Source organism: Salvelinus sp. IW2-2015, linkage group LG36, assembly GCF_002910315.2.
Source record: "Salvelinus sp. IW2-2015 linkage group LG36, ASM291031v2, whole genome shotgun sequence".
Classification (NCBI taxonomy): Eukaryota; Metazoa; Chordata; class Actinopteri; order Salmoniformes; family Salmonidae; genus Salvelinus; species Salvelinus sp. IW2-2015.
The window spans coordinates 14,543,197-14,567,638 of record NC_036875.1 but is presented as its reverse complement, the minus strand read 5'-3'; the positions used below and the strand labels follow the sequence as shown (position 1 = coordinate 14,567,638).

At 41.2% G+C, this 24,442-nt stretch overlaps 1 protein-coding gene across 1 annotated transcript; it reads left to right on the top strand.

The window, feature by feature from the left end:
• The first annotated feature begins 414 nt into the window (after positions 1–414).
• On the top strand, positions 415–24,022 carry LOC111959310 (protocadherin-17). Its single transcript, XM_023980792.2, has 4 exons — positions 415–3,986; positions 5,299–5,357; positions 5,527–5,699; positions 22,726–24,022. Exons 1-4 carry the CDS (start codon positions 1,500–1,502, stop codon positions 23,334–23,336), a joined length of 3,330 nt encoding a protein of 1,109 aa, XP_023836560.1. The 5' UTR covers positions 415–1,499; the 3' UTR covers positions 23,337–24,022.
• Positions 24,023–24,442: the final 420 nt, after the last annotated feature.

Here is a 24,442-nt window from a genome sequence, read left to right as displayed (position 1 = left end):
TGTGGATTGTGATTGGAAGCATTGGATACATGCTCTGCAATGTTATTTTGGTCGATCATGTCCACAAGCATTTCCACAGTCAGAAAACAAAGGTCTGTTGTTATGATTGCCTAGCCTAGTAGCCTAGTACCAGCACCTGCACGAACAGGACTGACCACCTTTAACCAAAGCTTTATGGTACTAACACGACTTTACCCAAACCCTCACAGGTTGTATTGGTTTTTCTATATTAATTCCCATCCCCACATTTTTATGATCCACACACTATCTCTAGGCCTACTGCACATCGAAATGTAGCCTATTAGGAACAAAATCCACAAGCACGTTTTCATCTACAGCTCTCTCTCTCTCTCTCTCTCTCTCTCTCTCTGCTCTGTGCGCTCACATCAGTAACTGAATCACGTACCAGCGGAACAGCCCTCGTTCAATGCGAACTTGCCAGACCTATTGGAGAAAACCCCCAAGGCAGGATCTGTCACAGTTTCACTCATTGGTTGGAAGACGATCAGAAACAATGTTAAATGCACCAAGATATAAACTGGAGTCAGTGTGTAGGGCGTCGGGAGGATTCTAGTGGTAACCAGATCTCAATGCCAAGAGAGCTGTTTTCAACTGTTGACGTGACCGGATAATTGAACACAGAATTATTTGGGGACCATATCGAAAAAATCTACAACGTTGTGCACCTGAAGTCTTGGATTTGTTTAACCTCTAAAGGAGCATTGTTGATGTTCTTACCCCGAATCAATGCAGGATGCAAGGGCACAAGGTCCAACTGGACTGGATTACCGGATTACTGGACTGATTATAGGACAATTATCGGGCAAAAGTCCTTATCGCTCACCAGATGTTCGTGAATGAAAGGAAAATGTAAAACGTGGTCCCGAAGGAGCATATTTATTTGCTGCATCTGCTTTACTCTATGGGTTGGTCCATGTGTACATAACCTGTATGCAACAGTGTGTAGCGCTCAGAAAAAGTATACTGTATAGATGGTCGCTGACTATGCTGGGATATGAATGGTTAAATTAATGAGTATCTCAGTGTTTTGCTTTAGGTAGGCTATAGATGTCGCATAAGGGCATTGCGCTTTTGTACTGCCCAACCTTCAGCATAGCGGGATGTACAAACGTTTGTAACCTTGTAGCAACAAGGGAAATCATAAGCGCTTTAAAATCACTGAATATATTTTATTCACCGCACCAGCGAATCACGTCTGCCACATATTACATTTTGTATTGCGTTAACGCGTGATATGTCTTTGGGCGTTCATCTTTGTTTACACAGAGTTCATCATAGCTGTACGGCATGTGAAGGAGGTTAAAAGGACAGCGTAAAATATAGAAAAGATAGCAAGAAATCGATTTAATAACCTCTCCGTTGTGTTGGATACAAAACTACCTGTCTCGTGTGATTTTAGTCGTAGTGTGGTCGCTGAACAAATCAACAGGTTGGAAGTTAAAACGGGAATTTTTAAGCACGCGCATCCTACACAGTAAATGGATATGCGTCTTCCTGTCATCTTTTTCCTTCTCTTTTGGGCTAAAGCCCGGACTCTGAAGAATCTGAATTATTCCGTTCCAGAGGAGCAGGGACCTGGAACTGTTATCGGAAACATTGCTAAGGATGCCGGATTTGGACCGGTGGAGAGAGGGGAAAAATCTAACTTTAGAGTTCTGGAGAATTCTGCTCCACATCTCATTGATGTGGACCCAGAGAGTGGGCTTCTTTTTACCAAACAGCGAATTGACAGGGAGACATTGTGCAGACGCAACCCCAAGTGTCAGCTCTCCATGGAAGTGTTTGCCAACGACAAGGAAATATGCATGATCAAGATTGATGTAGTGGATATAAACGACAACTCGCCAGGTTTTCCCTCAGATCACATCAATATTGATATTTCAGAGAATGCAGCTGCTGGGACACGTTTCCCTCTAACAATTGCGCATGACTCAGATTCTGGGGGAAACGGAATAAAGACTTATCAGGTCACCAGAGATGATTACAATACATTTTCTTTGGACTTGAAATTGAGGGGCGAGGGAACCATCTATCCTGAATTGGTAGTTCAGCGACCTCTAGATAGGGAGGATCAGTCCCATCATACCCTCCTTTTGACAGCCATTGATGGAGGGGAGTATCCAAGATCAGGGTCCATGCAAATCAATGTGAGAGTTACTGATTCAAATGATAATAGCCCAGTATTTGACAAACCCGCCTATGTGCTGGAGCTCCCTGAAAACTCACCACCTGGGAAAATGCTGATAGATCTGAATGCAACAGACCAAGATGAGGGCAGCAATGGACAGGTAGTCTATTCTTTCAGTGGATATGCATCTGATAGAGTCCAGGAGTTGTTTTCTATTGACCCCAACACAGGTGTAATAAAGATTCAGGGAGAAATTGACTATGAAGAGAATCCAACCATTGAATTTGACGTGCAGGCCAAGGATCTGGGGCCTAACCCCATCCCTGGCCATTGTAAGATTTCAGTCAAAGTGCTTGACAAGAATGATAATTGGCCTGTCATAAGTTTTGTCTCAGTCCGTCAGGGAGCTATCAGTGAGGCAGCGCCTCCAGAATCTGTCATCGCCCTGGTGAGAGTCACTGATAAGGATTCTGGGAGAAATGGCCAGCTCCAATGCAGAGTGCTTGGCAATGTACCATTCAGGCTGCAGGAAAACAATGATAATTTTTACACTCTGCTCACAGACAGACCTCTAGACAGGGAACTGAAAGACGAATATAACGTGACTATAGTGGCCAGAGACAACGGAATACCTTCGTTGAATTACACCAAATCGTTCACAGTGAAAATCTTAGATGAGAATGATAATGCACCACGTTTCACCAAGACCATCTATGTGCTCCAGGTGCCTGAGAACAACATCCCAGGGGAGTACTTAGGCTCAGTTCTGGCTCATGATCCAGATATAGGTCGGAATGGAACTGTGTCTTACTCCATTTTGCCATCGCACATCGGAGACGTGTCAGTTTACACCTACGTGTCTGTCAATCCTACCAACGGAGCCATATACGCCTCAAGGTCTTTCAACTACGAACAAACTAAGTTCTTTGAGTTCAATGTTCAAGCTAAAGACGCAGGGTCTCCTCATATGGAGAGCAGTGCCACAGTCAGGGTCAGTGTGCTTGACGTCAATGACAATCTACCAGTTATTGTATTACCCCTAATGCTAAATGATACTGCGGAAATCATGGTCCCTAGAAATGTAGGCCTGGGGTACATAGTGACCACGGTAAGAGCAGTCGACCACGACTACGGCGAGAGTGGTCGTCTGACCTACGAGATCTCTGAGGGTAACGAGGAGCACCTGTTTGAGATGGACCCTGTGGCCGGCGAGGTCAGGACTGCCCATGCTGTGTGGGAGGATGTGGCCCCAGCTGTAGAGCTGGTAGTGAAGGTAACCGATCACGGCAAGCCCCCACTTTCTGCTGTGGCCAAGCTGATCATTAAGGCCAGCACAGGAGCCATGGCAGGAGGGGAGTCCAGGGCTAGCGGGGAGCAGCAGCACTGGGACTTGTCCCTGCCCCTCATCGTCACCCTTTGCATCATCTCTGTCATGCTGCTGGCTGTCATGACTGCCATCGCCGTTAAGTCCAAGCATCAAGATAAGGAGGCTGGGAATTATAAGTGCCGCATGGCTGAGTACTCCAACTCCAATCCCCCAGTGGGGAAGGGCAAGAAGAAAAGGATCAACAAGAATGAAATCATGCTGGTGCAGAGCGAGATGGAGGAGAGGGACTCTGTGAGCAGGATGAACGTGGTGAGCAGCCCGTCTCTCATCACCTCACCTATCTGTTTCGACTACCAGACGACCAGCCCCCTGCCTCTCACGCTGCCCAGGTCAGAGGTCATGTACCTGAAAACCACCTCCAACAGCCTGACGGTGCCTCGGGCTGGCTGTCACTCAAGCTTCGCGGGGCTTACCACAGAGACTCCTATGAATAGAATGTCAGTGATACAGGTGAGAAACAGAATCATTGTACCATATTTTTTTATGGCCTTTTATTCTTCCATGGTATTTTATACAAATCTGCCACAAGATATGTAATTCTTTAAATCAATACTCAGGCACCATGCAATCAGACATCCTTGTTATCATTTTGTATTCCCTGTCTGGCGCCATATGATGCAGATTGAAGGACAAAAAATGCAGCATGATACACCACAAGCATATTGAAGAAATAATATATGAAAAGATACTGTATTTTTTATACCGGTTGTTAGTGTGCTAGAATAGATTGTTTGTGATCTACATTTCCTCCACAGAGATCCTAACCAAATTGTCCCATTATGAGTCACTTCTAGCAGCACCTTACAGGTGGTCTAAATAACCAGGAAACCATTTCTGTAAGATATGCAAACCGTGTGGGTCTTGGACTGCGCTGCTGTACTGCCACTGCCAGATCCTCCTGCCACAGAGTGAAAACAAAACCCTGCCCGAAATCTGGGATTGGACAGGTGTTTGAACAGCTTGTCTGATCACATTAGTGAAATATTTTGTGCCAGACAGCTAGATGCACACAGCATAACCTTACAATCCCACTTCTTGCCCTCCACAAACATGGGCCAGTTCCACAAATCCAAATCCAATGTTGGCAAGATAAGCCATTAATAGGGTCCAGCCCTGCCTTGTAAGAGATGACAAGGCTGCTTATGCAAGCCAGCATATTAAATTGACAAGGAGTGCATGTAATTTTATTTAGCACAGCGGTCTTTTCAGTTGTAAATTATGTAAATATCTAGGACAGTCTCCGAGACAGTCTCATTTGGAGATGATAACACTGATGACAAGAGCTGGCGCTGTCACCAGTTGCTAGGGCATGTGGGTGTGATCAACACAAACACATTATTCTCAAGATGAGAAAAAACAAGGATGCAGATGACAGTGGCTGATGCATTTCTTCTCTCCCTCGCCAAACAGGCACATATGGACATAAAGGAGATTTGTTCTTATCAGGGAGCCACTGATAGCTGCTGCTCTCTCACACTGGAATATGCTTTATTGAAGCTAGAGTCCTTAATTTAAACAATAACAAAGTGGACATCCCGCCTCTGTTTTGATAAAAAGCTGAGTTAGAGTTCAAAAAATGGATGTAGCAAGTAAGGATTTAATGTGTTCCTAAATGCTTCAGATGTACAGATCTGAATGCAGGCCAAGCCATAGTTAATGGAGGTGTCCTTTGAATATGTCATATTGCTCATATAAACTGTTGCACACAGGGAAACTATTCTGGTGCACAATACACAAATAATTATCTCTCTTCAATTCTCAGACGGATAATTTTCCCTCGGAGCCCAATTATACGTCCAACAGGCAGCCATTTGCTCAAAGGTAAGGCCGCTAAATGATAACTACCTGACAACCGCCATTTACATTCTATTCAATATCAAGCCATCAGAACAAGCACGTCAAATAGGGCGCAAGGGCGATCACAGGAAAGACAGACGGAAGCCACCACCAATGAGTTATGTTTTTCCCCCCCTGTCTCCTCATCCTGCAGCAGCTCAACATTTAAGGATGCAGAGCGAGCGAGCCTCCGAGACAGTGGCCATGGTGATAGTGACCAGGCTGATAGTGACCAGGATACTAATAAAGGCTCCCACTGCGACACGTCTGCCAGGGAGGCCATCAAGATGAAAGCCACAGCGGTTAATGGCCAGCCTCTCGAGCAGGGTGAGTGGAGGCTCTCTCTCTCTCTCTCTGACATCTTGAAGATGCTTAACGGACACTTGTATCAGACCCTTGTTTTTCCAATCACTGCACCAAGCCAAAATGCACTACAAACACATGTACACAGTCTGTTTATCCCCAATCCTACAGTACCATCCTCAGGGTAAAGCTAAAGCAAATAATGATAGTACAGTGTACACCTCAAAGAGATTCCTGAAATCATAATACTTAAACAAGATTTCAGCAGTATGAATGATATGCAATTACAATTTAGTCATTCAGGACAGGGTATCCCAAAGTCAGTTCTGGGGGCCCCCCATGTGCACATTTGAGTTTTTTCCCTAGCACTACACAGCTGATTCAAATAATCATAGCCTGATGATGAGTGCACCCAGGGGGGGGCCCAAGACTAAGTTTGGGAAACTCTGATCTAGCAGACTTACAGTAGTGAGTGCATACATTTTCATACTGGCCCCGGATGGGATTCAAAACCACAACCCGAGCGTTGCAAGCACCATGCTCTACCAACTGAGCAACACGGGACCAGCGGGATCTACCAACTGAGCTACACAGGACATAGGCAGCAGTAATTAAATCTTAGCTCTATGAGGCAGCATGATAATGTAGCTCAGCCCATATGGAAAAAAATACATTTAAAGGGATACTTCGGGATTTGATCTACATCAGAGTCAGATGAACTGTTGGATACTATTTTTTTATTTCTTTAAATATAATTTTGGGTGCATTTTCAGGATACATTTGAAAACGTAAAGAATTGGCCAAATCATATATACATTAAAATACATCTTGACATACATTGCAAATTGTATTTAAAATGCATTTGAAAAGGTATTTAAAATACATCTGAAAATGTATTTAAAATGCATCTGAAAAAAGTAGGAAATATATTTTAGAAAATATATGATTTGGCCAATTCTTTATTTTCAAATGTATTCTGGAAATGCATCTAATTCAAGGATTTGACTTTATTTTTACTGTTTTATACATTGTGGAATAATAGTGAAGACATCAAAACTATGAAATAAAACATGTGGAATCATGTAGTAACAAAAAAGTGTGAAACAAATCAAAATGTATTTTATATTTGAGATTCTTCAAATAGCCACCCTTTGCCTTGATGACAGCTTTGCACACTCTTGGCATTCTCTCAACCAGCGAGATGAGGTAGTCACCTGGAATGCATTTCAATTAACAGGTGTGCCTTGTAAAAAGTTAATATGTGGCATTTCTTTCCTTCTTAATGCGTTTGAGCCAATCAGTTGTGTTGTGACATGGTAGCAGTGGTATACAGAAGAAAGCCCTATTTGGTAAAATACCAAGACCGTATTATGTCAAGAACAGCTCAAATAAGCAAAGATAAATGACAGTCCATCATTACTTTAAGACATGAAGGTCAGTCAATCTGGAACATTTCTAGAAAGTTTGAAAGTTTCTTCAAGTGCAGTCGCAAAAACAATCAAGCACTATGATGAAACTGGCTCTCCACAGGAAAGGAAGACCCAGAGTTACCTCTGCTGCAGAGGATAAGTTCATTAGAGTTAACTGCACCTCAGATTGCAGCACAAATAAATGCTTCACAGAGTTCAAGTAACAGAAACATCTCAACATCAACTGTTCAGAGGAGACTGCGTGAATCAGGCCTTCATGGTCAAATTGCTGCAAGAAACCACTACTAAAGGACACCAATAATAAGAAGAGACTTTCTTGGGCCAAGAAACACGAGCAATGGACATTAGACCGGTGGAAATTTGTCCTTTGGTCTGATATGCCCAAATTTTAGACTTTTGTTTCCAACTGCTGTGTCTTTGTGAGATGCAGAGTAGGTGAACGGATGATATCTGCATGTGTGGTTCCCACTTTGAAGCATGGAGGAGGAGGTGTGATGGTGTAGGTGTGCTTTGCTGGTGACACTGTCAGTGATTTATTTAGAATTCAAGGCACACTTAACCAGCATGGCTACCACAGCATTCTGCAGCGTTACGCCATCCCATCTGGTTTGCACTTAGTGGGACTACCATTTGTTTTTCAATGGGACAATGACCCAACACCCATCCAGTCTGTGTAAGGGCTATTTGACCAAGAAGGAGCGTGATGGAGTGCTGCGTCAGATGCCCTGGCCTCCACAATCACCGAACCTCATCTCAATTGAGATGGTGTGTGATGAGTTGGACCGCAGAGTGAAGGAAAAGCAGCCAACACGTGCTGAGCATATGTGGGAACTCCTTCAAGACTTTTGGAAAAGCATTCCAGGTGAAGCAAGTTAAGAGAATGCCAAAGGTGTGCAAAGCTTTTTTATTTACTATATGATTCCATATGTGTTATTTCATAGTTTTGATGTCTTCACTATTATTCTTCAATGTATAAAATAGTAAAAATAAAGAAAAACCCTTGAATGAATAGTTGTATCCAAACTTTTGACTGGTACTGTATATTTTATGTTTATATTTTTCAATGTCACATTAAATAAACTTTTCATTACGAAATCTGTAAATATTTTATTTAAAACAATTATGGAACTGAATCTGGGTTGTTGATTGCTTCTGGTGGGGTGTTTCATCTGATTTCATACACTATATATACAAAAGTAGGTGGACAGCGCTTCAAATTTATGGATTTGGCTATTACAGCCACACTCGTTGCTGACAGATGTATAAAATTGAGCACACAGCCATGCAATCTCAATAGACAAACATTGGCAGTAGAATGGCCTTACTGAAGAGCTCAGTGACTTTCAACGTGGCACCGCCATAGGATGCCACCTTTCCAACAAGTCAGTTCGTCAAATTTCAGCCCTACTAGAGATGCCCCGGTCAACTGTAAGTGCTGTTATTGTGAAGTGGAAACGTCTAGGAGCAACAACGGCTCAGCCGTGAAGTGGTAGGCCTTACGAGCTTGCAGAACGGGACCACCGAGTGCTGAAGCGCGTAAAAATCGTCTATCCTCGGTTGCAGTACTCACTACGAGTTCCAAACTCCCTCTGGAAGCAACATCAGCACAACTGATGACATCCCGAGTGGTGCAGCGATCTAAGGCACTGCGTCTCAGTGCTAGAGGCGTCACTACAGACCCTGGTTTGATCCCGGGCTGTATCACAACCCGGCCGTGATCGGGAGTCCAATAGAGCACAATTGGCACAATTGGCACAATTGGCCCAGCGTCGTCTGCGTTAGGGGAGGGTTTCGCCGGGGTAGGCCGTCATTGTAAATAAGAATTTATTCTTAACTGACTTGCCTAGTAAAATTAAGGTTAAATAAAAAAACGACTGTTCTCCAGGAGCTTCATGAAATTGGTTTCCATGGCCAAGCAGCCAGACACACAAGCCTAAGATTGCTATGCCAAGCTTCGGGCTGGAGTGGTGTAAAGCTCGCCGCCATTGGACTCTGGAGCAGTGGAAACACGTTCTCTGGAGTGATGAATCATGCTTTACCATCTGGCAGTCTGACGGACTAATCTGGGTTTGGTGGAGGATGCCAGGAGAACGCTACCTGCCCCAATGCATAGTACCAACTGTGACGTTTGGTGCAGGAGGAATAAGGGTCTGGGGCTGTTTTTTATGGTTCGGGCTATGCCCCTTAGTTCCAGTGAAGCGAAATCTTAACGCTACAGCATACAATGATATTATAGACGATTCTGTGCTTCCAACTTTGTGGCAACAGTTTGGGGAAGGCCCTTTCCTGTTTCATCATGACAATGCCCCTGTGCAGAAATCGAGGTTCATACAGAAATTGTTTGTTGAGATTGGTATGGAAGAACTTGACTGGCCTGCACAGAGCCCTGACCTCAACCCCATCGAACACCTTTGGGATGAATTGGAACGCCGACTGCGAGCCAGGCCTAATTGCCCAACATCATCGCCGACCTCACTAATGCTCTTGTGGCTGAATGGAAGCAAGTCCCCGCAGCAATGTTCCAACATCTAGTGGAAAGCCTTCCCAGAAGAGTGGAGTTGTTGCAGCAAAGGTGGGACCAACATATTAATGCCCATGATTTTGGAATGAGATGTTCGACAAGCAGGTGTCCACATACTTTTGGTTGTGTAGTGTATCAGTAAAGAAAAAGGAAATGTTGAATCAAATTGGGAAATAATGTAGATTGCTTGAGCATTTATTGAACACATATTCAACTCAAGTTCAATCTTACTTTCAAAAATGTCGCTGCTTTCATTAAGACATCAGGCAGGCACCATCAGTTTGCACCATCGATGTTGCTGTGGACAGGGGAATTAGGGGAGTGTATTAAATTGCAGATAGGCAATTTAGAATTCAAAATGATGTGCATTGTTTTTAAAAAGGATTGCAGCATGTCTAACATTTTTCTTTCCCGTTTAGTCCATTCCCTTGGACAACATTCTTAGCATTGACTCACAAATCCAAGCCTTATTAATCTCTATTTACAATTACTTAATGATCTTCCGGGCTACACAGCATATTCTTCCATTAAAGGTCCTGAACAGTCATTCTGAAAAGTACTTTTTCTTTCATGGCCAACTACCAGGAAATTTGAAAAGACAGGCTGAGTGGGTGGGGAGTTTATATTCAGAGCTCTCCGTGACTGATACCTCTTTGAAACGCCTATGTCAAGCAAGTTGGATGCAGTGGGCAATGCTGCAGTAACAACATCTTAAGCAAATGTGGTGACGCCCAAAGCAACTGAAACAACAACTTCAAATTGAAATCACTAACTTTCTTTATAAAGTACATGGCGGATAAAAGCTATTATGACAGGCCTGATGGAAATGTTTCTGTACACTTTCCAAATGTCAAAAAATAATAAAACGCTAGCAAGGTGGGATCTTTTTGTGTCGGTAAAATGAATTATGTGAAAAATGTGAGTAGAAACGTTTTTACGCGCAAATATTGATATGATATTTGATATGACCATCATATCAAAGTAAACTTAGAGTCACATGATGACATGTTGTGTGATCCTCCCACTACGACATGTCGGGAAAGCATGCAGTTTATTAGGCTACAGATGAAGTAACATTTCTACATTGGTAAATTAGTCTAGTGGCCAGCTATCTAAACTTGGTCAAATTACCGACCGGGGTGGGGCCCATTTGATCATCAGTTATCATATTAAAAACGGCAAACATATTCCTCCACCCTATTGCAAAAATATGTTGAGTTGCAGGAAATTAGCTGTAAAACTGCACATTCTTCTCTCCGCCCCATGGCAAAATGACTAGAATTGCAGGAAATTAACTTTAAAACTAAAAAAAATTATCTTCACTGTAACGAGAGGTGCCGCTAAAATATTTTGCTCGCCAGTTGGATGGAAACCTAGTTAATGATATAAAAAAAAACATCACCCATTTGGCAGGTCTCTTGTGATGCGGTTCACAGCAGCAAATAACAGATGTGTTGACTTGACAACTGCGTCTGAGTTTTGAACGACCCTCCTCCCTTTTGTTCCATGCTGGCTGTATACCTAGCTAGCCAGTAACTAGCTAACACCAGACATGAATAGGGTAAACATTTAATTATATTAGCTGACACTCCACAGTTAAATCTTGGCACCAGTAGTGTAGCTATATATCTATATAAGCCACGCCCCTCTGCAAACACGACTTCTCCGATGTTGGTTACAAGGCGATACTAGGTAAGAAAATATCATGTTACCATTGGTGTATTCAAATGAGAGTTAAGGTGATGTCACCTTGTCCCCTTAATAATTAATTAAAGCATTTGACATGGGGAGGGCACCAGTAACTTTATAATCAAACTTTATCAATGTAGAAGCAACAGACATTTTTCAGACTTTGGTCATCATACTTTGATCTGGTTTCCTTCAAATATCATTACATTTCATGAAACATGATTTTGGCTGTTCATGACCTACGGAAACAAAATGGAACAGACACATTTTAAGATTAGTAGAGGAGTTAGAAACATGACAGTCAAAGCTTACAAAGTCATGCAGCTATAAATATCTTTACCTCTGTGAAGAAAAGAGAAATGGTGAATCAAATTTGGAAAAAAAATATACATTGCTTGACTGCTTATTAAACACCTTAGTTAGCAAATGTTCTATCTTACCTAAACAAATGATGCTGCTATCTTTAGGACATCAGGTATCATCAGTTTGGATCATCAGTGTTGCTGTGGACAGGTTAATTAGTAATTAGGGGGATGTATTAATTGATCAGCAGTTTATAATTAAAAGTGGCTGCATGGTTCTGCTTGGTTCTGCAGATTTGCAGCTTGTCCAGCATTCTTCTGACACATTTTGTCCAAAATACAATTCTTGCCTAGCATTGATAAACACAATTACAAGGCTTGCACTGCTTTAATTTACATTATCATGCCTTCAGGTCAGCACATCATCTGCATTCAACTAATGGAAACAAAATAAGGCAGACACATTTGAAGAGTTATTGAAGTAGCTAGCTAGCTGGCTAATCGGTATACGCAGTCATGTTTGATTGTTGGGCTCAATCAATGGAAGCTATAGCAAGGAACAGTTGGTTAGCCAACTTAGCAAATTTAGCTTTCCGCTACAGTATATACAATTTTCTATTTTTACCGAGCTAGCTAGACCATAATACTCATAATTTGTGTATACCCTTACAACAACAAAAAAACACACAATAAAGCATGGTTTTCAGACAAATATGTGTGAACACGTGTGAACAAATCACTTGGAAATGTAATGTGATAAAAACAGACAGTTGGTTTTCAGACACACGTGAAGTTTCACATGGATTTTTCACATGTACATTTTTTTACTTGATTCAGACACATGTGGTTTCCCAACATTTCACATGTGATATTATAAGTTTCACATTTGTGCCTTTGTAACTGGTCGGGATTACAACCCGGGTCTCACACAACGTCTTGACGATTCGACCAAGAGGGCCAACACTAATTTTGAAGTCGCAAGCGGGCCTACCTCACCCCGTGACCATTTTCAACCATGACCGACTCATGTCCGTTACACTTTCACATGTGTATTTTCACACTTTAATGTCAACTAGGGCTGTTAAACGATTACATTTCTTTATAGAGTTGCTAAAATTGAGCTGTAATTTATTGTGGATGTTTTCAATGTATTTTGAACACTTTCGGACAATGTGCCCCCCAAAAATTGTGCATTAAATTACAAAAAGTTAACTTGAGTTAACTGATTAACTCTGCCAGTACTAATTTTAACATGTTAAACAGGATAAATAAGGAGACACGGAGCGTTAGCTTCTCAGTTTTTTTCTCTGTTCTTCTTCCAACGGTCACTGACCAACGTATGAAGAACAGAGGCGTGTGTCTGCAGCAGTAACACTCAATGGATGGCTCAGAAATAAGAAATAATGCATATTGAATATTTATACTCAGGTAGGCTAAGTTACCTTTTTACAGAATGGCATTACAGAATTTGCAAATCCATATGTGGAAACATTGCCACTGCAACATGTTAACACCACCTTTTCACATGTGAGGAGAATAACAACATTTCACCATCACATGTGAACTTGCAATTCCACATGTGAAAGTTAGATTTTAATGATGTGAATGTTTTTTACATGTGAAACTGCAACTTAGATTTTCACATGTGAATGGATTTCATGTGAACTTGCAATTCCACATGTGAAAGTGTGGTTTTCACATGTGGAGTTTTATTACATGTGAAACGGCAAATGTGTTTTACATATCCGATTTTCACATGTGAAGGTTTTTAACATGTGAAACTGCAATTCATATGTGAGGTGAAAACATGTTTTTTTCTCAACCGTCGACACACAATACCCCATCATGACAATGTGAAAATACGTTTTTAGACATTTTAGCAAATGTATTGAAAATTAAATACAGAAATATCTAATTTACATAAGTATTCACACCTTTGAGCCAATACTTTGTAGAAGCACCTTTGGCGGTGATTACAGCTTTGAGTCTTTTTAGGTAAATCTCTAAGAGCTTTGGACACCTGGATTATACAATATTTTCCCAATCGTCAAGCTCTGTCAAACTGATTATTGATGATTGCTAGACAAGCCCTTTTGTTGCCATAGATTTTCAAGCCGATTTAAGTCAAAACTGAACACTCGGGAACATCCAACGTCGTCTTTGTAAGCAACTCCAGTGTACAGTTGAAGTCGAAGATTACATACACCTTAACCAAATACATTTAAACTCAGTTTTTCACAATTCCTGACATTTAATTATAGTAAAAATTCGCTGTATTAGGTCGTTAGGATCACCACTTTATTTTAAGAATGTGAAATGTCAGAATAATAGTAGAGCGAATGATTTATTTCAGATTTTATTTCTTTCATCACATTCCCAGTGGCTCAGAAGTTTACATACACTCATTAGTATTTGTTTTTTTATTATGGATAGCCAGGGGCACCACACCTCAGACATAATATAAATTATGCATTTGTGTTATTAAGTGAGTCCGCCAGATCAGATGCAGTAGAGATGACCAGGGATGTTCTCTTATACATGTGTGAATTGGACCAGTTCTTGTCCTGCAAAGCATTCTAAATGTAACAAATACTGTTGGGTGTCAGGGAAAATGTATGGAGTAAAAAGTACATTGTTTTCTTTAGTAATGTAGTGAAGTTTTTATATACACCTTAGCCTTAGGTATTAATTGAGCTTTGGCACCTGGATTATACAATATTTTCCCAATCGTCAAGCTCTGTCAAACTGATATTGATGATTGCTAGACAGCCATTTTTAAGTCATGCCATAGATTTTCAAGCCGATTTAAGTCAAAACTGGAACACTCGGGAACATCCAACGTCGTCTTTGTAAGCAACTCCAGTGTACAGTTGAAGTCGGAAGATTACATACACCTTAACCAAATACATTTAAACTCAGTTTTTCACAATTCCTGACATTTAATCCAAGTAAAAATTCCCTGTCTTAGGTCAGTTAGGATCACCACTTTATTTTCTGAATGTGAAATGTCAGAATAATAGTAGAGAGAATGATTTATTTCAGCCTTTATTTCATTCATACATTCCCACTGGGTCAGAAGTTTACATAACTCAATTAGATTTGGTATCATTGCCTTTAAATTGTTGAACTTGGGTCAAATGTTTCAGGTAACCTTCCACAAGCTTTCCACAATAAGTTGGGTGAATTTTGGCCCATTCCTCCTGACAGGGCTGGTGTAACTGAGTCAAGTTTGTAGGCCTCTTTGCTCGCACACGCTTTTTCAGTTCTGCCCACAAATTTCTATAGGATTGAGGTCAGGGCTTTGTGATGGCCACTCCAATACCTTGACTTTGTTGTCCTTAAGCCATTTTGCACAACTTTGGAAGTATGCTTGGGGTCATTGTCCATTTGGAAGACCCATTTGTGACCAAGCTTTAACTTCCTGACTGATGTCTTGAGATGTTGCTTCAATATATCCACATAATTTACCTTCCTTGTGATGCCATCTATTTTGTGAAGTGCACCAGTCCACTCTTGCAGCAAAGAACCCCCACAACATGATGCTGCACCCCCGTTCTTACGGTTGGATGGTGTTCTTCAGCTTGCAAGCTTCCCCCTTTTTCCTCCAAACATAACGATGGTCATTATGGCCAAACAGTTCTATTTTTGTTTCATCAGACAGAGGACAAAAAGTATGATCTTTGTCCCCATGGGCAGTTGCAAACCGTAGTTTGGCTTTTTTATGGCCGTTTTGGAGCAGTGGCTTCTTCCTTGCTGAGGGGCCTTTCAGGTTATATCAATATAGGACTCATTTTACTGTGGATATAGATACTTTTGTACCGAGTTTCCTCCAGCATCTTCACAAGGTCCTTTGCTGTTGTTCTGGGATTGATTTGCACTTTTCTCACCAAAGTACATTCATCTCTAGGAGACAGAACGTGTCTCCTTCCTGAGTGGCATGATGGCTGCGTGGTCCCATGGTGTTTATACTTGCGTACTATTGTTTGTACAGATGAACGTGGTACCTTCAGTCATTTGGAAATTGCTCCAAAGGATGAACCAGAGTTGTGGAGGTCTACAATTTTTTTCTGAGGTCTTGGCTGATTTCTTTTGATTTTCCCATGATGTCAAGCAAAGAGGCACTGAGTTTGAAGGTAGGCCTTGAAATACATCCACAAGTACACCTCGAATTGACTCAAGTGATGTCATTTAGCCTATCAGAAGCTTTTAAAGCCATGACATAATTTTATGGAATTTTCCAAGCTGTTTAAAGGAACAGTCAACTTAGTGTATGTAAACTTCTGACCCATTGGAATTGTGATACAGTTATAATTGTGATACAAATTGTGATACAATTATAAGTGAAATAATCCGTCTGTAAACAATTCTTGGAAAAATTACTTGTGTCATGCACAAAGTAGATGTCCTAACCGACTTGCCAAAACTATAGTTTGTTAACAAGACATTTTTGGAATGGTTGAAAAAGGAGTTTTAATGACTCCAACCTCAGTGTATGTAAACTTCCAACTTCAACTGTATGTTTGGCCTTGTGTTTTATGTTATTGTCCTGCTGAAAAGTGAATTCAACTCCCAGTCCCCCAGCAGACTGAACTAGGTTTTCCTCTAGGATTTTGCCTGTGCTTATAGCTGTATTCTGTTTATTTTTATCCTAAAAAAACTCCTTAATCCTTGCTGATGACAAGCATACCAATAACATGATGAAGCCACCACCACGCTTGAAAATATGAAGAGTGGTACTCAGTTGTGTGTTGTGTTGTATTTTGCCCAAAACATAACACTTTATAATCAGGACAAAAAGTTAATTTCTTTGCAGTATTACTTAAGTGCCTTGTTGCAAACAGGATGCATGTTTTGGAATATTTATATTCTGTACAGGCTTCCTTTCATTTAGGTTAATATTGTGGAGTAACTACAATGTTGTTGATCCATCCTCAGTTTTCTCATATCACAACCATTAAAGCTCTGTCACTGTTTTAATATCACCATTGGCCTCATGGTGTAATCCCTAAACAGTGACCTTCCTCTCTGGCAACTGAGTTAGGAAGGAAGCCTGTATCTTTGTAGTGACTGGGTGTATTGATACACCATCCAAAGCCTAATTAATAACTTCACCATGCGTAAAGGGATATAGTGGCTTGCGAAAGTATTCACCCCCCTTGGCATTTTTCCTATTTTGTTGCCTTACAACCTTAAAATAGATTTTTGGGGGGATTTGTATCATTTGATTTATACAACATGCCTACCACTTTGAAGATGCCAAATATGATTTATTGTGAAACAAACAAGAAATAAGACAAAAAAACTGAAAACTTGAGTGTTCAGAACTATTCACCCCCCCCAAATTCACCCCCCCCCAAAGACAGCTGCAAGTCTCTTGGGGTATGTCTCTATAAGCTTGGCACATCTAGCCACTGGGATTTTTGCCCATTCTTCAAGGCAAAACTGCTCCAGCTCCTTCAAGTTGGATGGGTTCCGCTGGTGTACAGCAATCTTTAAGTCATACTACAGATTCTCAATTGGATTGTGGTCTGGGCTTTGACTAGGCCATTCCAAGACATTTAAATATTTCCCCTTAAACCACTCAAGTGTTGCTTTAGCAGTATGCTTATGGTCATTGTCCTGCTGGAAGGTGAACCTCCATCCCAGTCTCAAATCTCTGGAAGACTGAAACAGGTTTCCCTCAAGAATTTCCCTGTATTTAGCACCATCCATCATTCCTTCAATTCTGACCAGTTTCCCAGTCCCTGCCAATGAAAAACATGCCCACAGCATGATGCTGCCACCACCATGCTTCACTGTGAGGATGGTATTCACTGGGTGGGGAGAGGTGTTGGGTATGCGCCAGACATAGCGTTTTCCTTGATGGCCAAAAAGCTCAATTTTAGTCTCATCTGACCAGAGTACCTTCTTCCATATGTTTGGGGAGTCTCCCACATGCCTTTTGGAGAACTCCAAACGTGTTTGCTTATTTTCTTCTTTAAGCAATGGCTTTTTTCTGGCCACTCTTCCGTAAAGCCCAGCTCTGTGGAGTGTACGGCATAAAGTGGTCCTATGGACAGATACTCCAATCTCCGCTGTGGAGCTTTGCAGCTCCTTCAGGGTTATCGTTGGTCTCTTTGTTGCCTCTCTGATTAATGCCCTCCTTGCCTGGTCGGTGAGTTTTGATGGGCGGCCCTCTCTTGGCAGGTTTGTTGTGGTGCCATATTCTTTACATTTTTTAATAATGGATTTAATGGTGCTCCGTGGGATATTCAAAGCTTCAGATATTTTTTTATAACCCAACCCTCATCTGTACTTCTCCACAACTTTGTCCCTGACATGTTTGGAGAGCTCCTTGGTGGTGCCCCTTGCTTAGTGGTGCCCCTTGCTTAGTGGTGTTGCAGACTCTGGGGCCTTTCAGAACAAGTGAATCATGTGACAGATCATGACACTTATATTGCACACATGTGGACTTTATTTAAGTAATTATGTGACTTCTGAAGGTAATTGGTTGCACCAGATCTTATTTAGGGGCTTCATAGCAAAGGGGGTGAATACATACGCACGCACCACTTTTCCGTTTAAAAAAAAAAGTTATTTTTTTAATTTCACTTCACCAATTTGGACTATTTTGTGTATGTCCATTACATAAAATCCAAATCCATTTAAATTACAGGTTGTAATGCAACAAAATAGGAAAAACACCAAGGGGGTGAATACTTTGGAAATGTAATGTATTTAGCTTCTGCTTATTTTATTTGTACACATCTACCAATCGGTGCCCTTCTTTGCGAGGCATTGAAAAATCTCCCTGGTCTTTGTGGTTGAATATGTGCTTGACATTCACTACTTGACTGAGATAGTTGTATATGTGGGATATGGGAGAGAGAGAATGGGTAGTTATTAAAAAAACATGTTAGCCACTATTATTGAACATGCAACCCGCAAAACACCAGTCTCAATGTCCAAAGTGAAGAGGCAACTCCGGGATGCTGGCCTTCTAGGGATAGTTGCAAACAAAAAGCCATATCTCAGACTGGCCAATAAAAAGAAAATATTAAGATGGACAAAAGAACACAGACACTGGACAGAGGAATTCTGCCAGCATTCGGCCAGCATCCCGGAGTCGCCTCTTCACTGTTGATGTTGAGACTGGTGTTTTGCGGATACTATTTAATGAAGCTGCCGGTTGAGGATGTGAGGCATCTGTTTCTCAAACTAGACACTCTAATGTGCTTGTTCTCTTGCTCAGTTGTGCACCGGGGCCTCCCATTCCTATTTCTATTCTGGTTAGAGCCTGTTTGTGCTGTTCTGTGAAGGGAGTAGTACACAGCGTTGTACCAGATCTTCAGTTTCTTGGCAATTTCTCGCTTGGAATAGCCTTCATTTCTCAGAACAAGAATAGACTGACGAGTTTCAGAAGAAAGTTCTTTGTTTCTGGCCATTTTGAGCCTGTAATCGAACCCACAAATGCTGATGCTCCAGATACTCAACTAGTCTAAAAGAAGGCCAGTTTTATTGCTTATTTATCAGCACAACAGTTTTCAGCTGTGCTAACATAATTGCAAAAGGGTTTTCTAATGATCAATTAGCCTTTTAAAATGATTAACTTGGATTAGCTAACACAATGTGCCGTTGGAACACAGGAGTGATGGTTGCTGATAATGGGCCTCTGTACGCCTATGTAGATATTCCGTAAAAATCTGCCGTTTCCAGCTACAATAGTCATTTACAACATTTCTGATCAATTTGATGTTATTTTAATGGCCAAAAAATATGCTTTTCTTTCAAAAACAAGGACATTTCTAAGTGACCCCAAACTTTTGAACGAATCCATTTTGAGTACAGGAAATATATTTCAACGTATATTTTTTCTGCATTGAAGTCCTGTGGCAGAAATGTGGAGCTGCACTGCCAATATGAAATGAAGGCACCAGAGTGGAAAGTAGATGATAGTTAAGAGGATAAAAGGGTCCATTGGCTGAAGGAAAGAATGTTCAAACATCCTCTGCTGGCTTTAGCATTCAAACGAGCTCATATGCATGGTATAGTGTACCTCTATGGCTGTCTCATTTGATCATTTCATTATTTGATTATAAACTTCCTTCAAGCTTGAATTGGAAGACAGGGACAAAAGAGCATGACAGACGCTTTCAGTACAAACAGACAGGTAGCTTTTGGTGGCTCTTGACAATGTTTTCATACAGCTTTTCTGCGGGCGACATTCTCAGTTGCCTTGTCTGGAATCTTAAATGGAATGTTAGAATGGACTGTTAGAATGGACATAGAAAAAATAGGAGTATGTCATACCAGCTATGTCAAGTCTTGTTGACGTGCTCAATAGAATCATACAATCATTGATGAATTTCAATTTCCACCAGTCAAGTCCTTTTCACCACTGGTCGGATTATGATTGGTTTATGTAGCTCTTTTCCTGCATGATATGATGCATATAAAAGATAAGGCACGTCTCCCATAAAAGTCAGTTTGTCTGCAGTCGGAAAGATAATGGAGGACTTGACTGAAGTGGGGCTGGTTCTCATTTCCCTCAGTGAGAGACAGAAGTGTCTTGGAATTGAATGGCTGTGGTCATCAGATCCCTGTGCAGTGCTTTCCACTCCATTTGCATTGCTATGAGCTGTTTGTTTGTGGCGTGCTCAGGAGGACAGCGATGGGCACACTGTTGTGGTTGCCAGGGGGACGTGTGGGATTGTGTGTGTGCGTGTGTGTCAGGGGAAACGGCAGGGCCATGCTCTCTCTGTGGGAGGTGTAAATTCAATCACACTTTTCTGGAGCACATATTTCTGAGTCTGATTCTCCAGCCCCTGTTCAAAGGCCAATCAAATGGAAAGATATTGAAAGAGATGTTTCATATGTGCAGAGTTGAATTTACACACAGCACTGATGCTTACTTGACTGGAATGTCAATTAATTTAAAGGACTACATTTTTAAGATAAGAGAAATGCAAAGAACTGGGGCAATGCATTTAATATTAATAGCTTTTGTTAACGCTTTTTTTCTGATGTACTCTGAGTTGTCTTTGGTTGTAGAAAATGTACAGCAGTTTAAAGCGAAGCTAATTGTCGCATTAAATGTGTACTGTAAGGGTTTGTCAGTTCTACATTGAATGTACATTGAGTGTGCAGACAGTTCATCCTCCAAGCACGAAAAGTCAGACGGTTTCTGCATTATGTATATTTTCTATAGGCCACAGTGCACACATACTGGTTTGTGGGAAGTGTGGATACAGTATATGTTCTTTATCTCTAGGAAAATAAGTATTGAAATCCAGCAAGTTGTGCAGGTAGCCTGGAACAATAGTTTAGACTTAATGCAAAGAGCACTATACAGGAAAACCGAGCAGTCTTTGAATCATATCCCGAGAAGCCCTAACACAAAAGGCCACAACAGTGGATTAAGTAGTGTTTTTGTATTTTCACCTTTATCAAAGACTCCAGTCTCCTCTCAGCTTTGATACAGGTAATTTATGCACCTGTGCGTCTCTCAATTGCGTCCCCCTCTGAATATGTATTGTCTCCAGGAGAAACCAGGTGCATACATCTTGGGGTTCTCTGTTGCTAGGCTTTGTCTGTTTCTATTTATAATGACCAGGCAGGTTCTTTTCTTGGAAAACATGTTTTTCCCTTCAACTTAACCATAGTACACCACCCGTGTGATCCCTTTAAATGGGTCCTTTGTGTCCCTGGCTTTTAAAAAGCATCCACAAGGCATATCACTGCAATTGTAGACCCATTAAACATGATTAGTCCTCGAACTCTAAGGTGCCTTAAGAGATTTAAATTATACTGACTGTGGCAGGATCATGGCAAGGCACAGCCTGTCTACTCTTGCTATTTTTTGTAAGATACCAATGTCTTTAGGAATAGCTGCAGTATTGTATGTACAAGGGAAGGAGGTAACATACAGATGTAGGATCTTAATTTGAGCCAGTTTGCTACAGCAGGAAAATAATAAATTTTTGTGTGTGAAATATTATGTGGATTATAATTAATGGGAATTTTTGTAAGAGTTGATATATTTTTTGTAAGGGAAAATCAAGTCTGAAATTTAAAAATGTAAGTTACAAGTTTCGAAATCCTTGTTAATACCTCAAATACACTTTTTCCTGGAATGCAACAGGGTGATCAAGTTAAGATCCTACTGTACATCTGCATGGTTGGTCTGTGTTGTACGAGACATGAACACACAAATCCTGATAACGAAGAGCTATTGTTCCAGGCCAGGTGTGCTTCTTTGCCTATTAGCTGTGAAAAGAAATGGTCACTGTGAGTCGAGATATGATAGTTTCCTATATTTAACCACTTGCCATATGTGTTGCAAAATTAACATAAAATGCATTGTTAGCACCTATCTTAATGGGTGCTCATACCCTTATATTCATTCTTAATTGTCTGAACTAATTTGAATTCACCGCATACAGTGAGAAGGCAATGCAAAACTGGCTTTTTAGTTCTCTCAGACATAAATGCAGTAGTCCAAAATATAAAGTGCAAATGCTTCAATGAACCTTTTCAATATACAGACCTCTCTCTTTACATCATTGTCAAAGGCTAGATTCTCTGCAGTGGTGAGCGCTACCTCCAAATATAGTTTTTTTTTGTTGGTATTTTTATATGTATATATGTAAAACTGGTTGGTTTTTTTTCCCTCTGACTGGAGATGAAAGACAGACAAAATGCAATGGGCACTTGACTGTAGTCTGTGGTTCGTCTACCTTGGTGGGTATGCCTTCAAAGCACAGTGATTGTAATGTGTGGTTCGTCTACCTTGGTGGGTATGCCTTCAAAGCACAGTGATTGTAATGTGTGAGACCTACGTTGCAGTTTACATAATCGAACTGTTGTCATTTTGTTCTCCCTTTTGATTTAATATGCATTTTGAACTCACATTTTCTCTTGATCTTGGTCCTGACAGACTGGAAATTGGAGTGGTTGTACTTATTCCCTAGAAATGATTTATTCATTTTTCTATGCTTTTTATTTCAGTATGTGTGGGAGGAGATTGAGCTGGCTCTGAATTTAATTGTGTTCTTTAACTTGCATATTTGATTATACTTTGTAAAGCGATCATCAGTCATTTAATAAGAACTTTGTAAATCTTTCCTTAGGACAAGGCAGATCTGTTCACTGCACAGATGAATGTCGTGCACTGGGCCATTCTGACAGATGTTGGATGCCAAAGTTACGTGTAGGAAGCCAAGCAGACAGCGACGATAATCGCACCAACCTTTTCATCCCAGTGGGAATGGAGGCCATGGTGGAGACAGAGATTTATGGCAGCCTCAACCGGAGTGCGGCCAGAAGAACCCTCAGCACGTTCGGGAAGGAGCAGCGGGACAGCATCATCCTAGTAGCCAACGTCAAACCCTACTTAAAGTCTCAGCGCGGCCTCAGTCCCCTGCTGCAGGAGTGCTCCTCCGTGTCCAGCAGCCCCACCAAGGGGGACACACCCCTGGACTCCCCAACCAAAGGGCCCAGGGAGGAGGTGGGGAGGGTCGGGGAGGGGGGCTCAGACAGCAGTGCCTACGGACCCCCAGATGGCCAGTGTTCACCGCCCCATACGGAACTAGAGGATCCGTCGTACCTGTCCTGCGACCTCAGTCCCAAGTCCCTGTCCAACAGCCTTATCCACAGCTCTGGGATCAGATCTGGGATCATCAGCCAGGAATGTGGGGGGATGGAGTGCGTCAATCTGGACCAGCGGGACTCTGGGAACTAAAAGGTCAAAGTCTGGGCCTTGCTCTCATTTGGCCGCCATGTGATGAGGTCACAGATGAATGGCGGAGGGGTAATTTGTTTTGACCCAGGAAGGTTCCAGACATGCATTGTATAACCAAAAACCATCAGACATGAACTATCTCTTTTTTTGATTCTGTGGTTTGTTGTTCAAAGTAAAGTGTGTGCTCTTGGTTCTGACTGCTGTGAGCGGAAGGGGAAGAAAACCATTGCTTTCATGCCATTACGTGTTTTCATGGTATACCCTTCAATTTAGATGTCCGTGTTTTACACATTTCAAGCTCCAATTTTGTGAGGCTGTTGAACGAATTGCTCCTGTTAAGCTATTGAGTCCTGTCTGCTTATGTACAGTGAAATGTTTTGTCTTCACTTACTGTAGTGTATGAGAAACATTATTTGGATATTTCAGACAATTGAAATACATATCATTCAAGTATAATACAATGTGAAGTGTCTTATGAACGTTTAAATGCGACTCTGCTCTGGTAAAATAGGGAATGTCGCTTTTCATAAAACAATTTGAGGTCCCTGAAAAATCTAACCGTTTTTTATGAATGTATTTGTAATTTTATCGTCGTCTTCTCTGCAGTTTATGTGCAAATAAGCTGAGCTTTCAAGTGAATATAAGCTGCTGTACTTGTTGTTATTAAATTTGTATACACATGTGCTACTGCGAAACATGGAATGTAATTATTTTTGACAAATGGTGCCTCTAAAGCTATTAAGCTTTGTTATGCCTGAGGATCATAATTCTCTCTCCAAGGTATGGTTCAAGGGCTGACATGATTTATCTTGCTTAATCAACTGTCAGAAAAATCTGCAACCCCACAAACACACACCAACACGAGCCATGACTATTTAAAATAGCGGTCGAGATCCCACTCTCAAGTTAACTTAATATTATCATACTCTTAACCGCAGTCACCTTTCTTTTTACACACCAACTAATTATCTTTTACAGCAAACAAATGAAATCAGACAATATGAAATGCTTTACAGATGTTGGATCTTAATTAATTTGATCCCCCCCTGTTGCAGGAAAACTTTCTGCAATTTTAAACTTGTGTATTTGAGGTTTAAAATGGATTC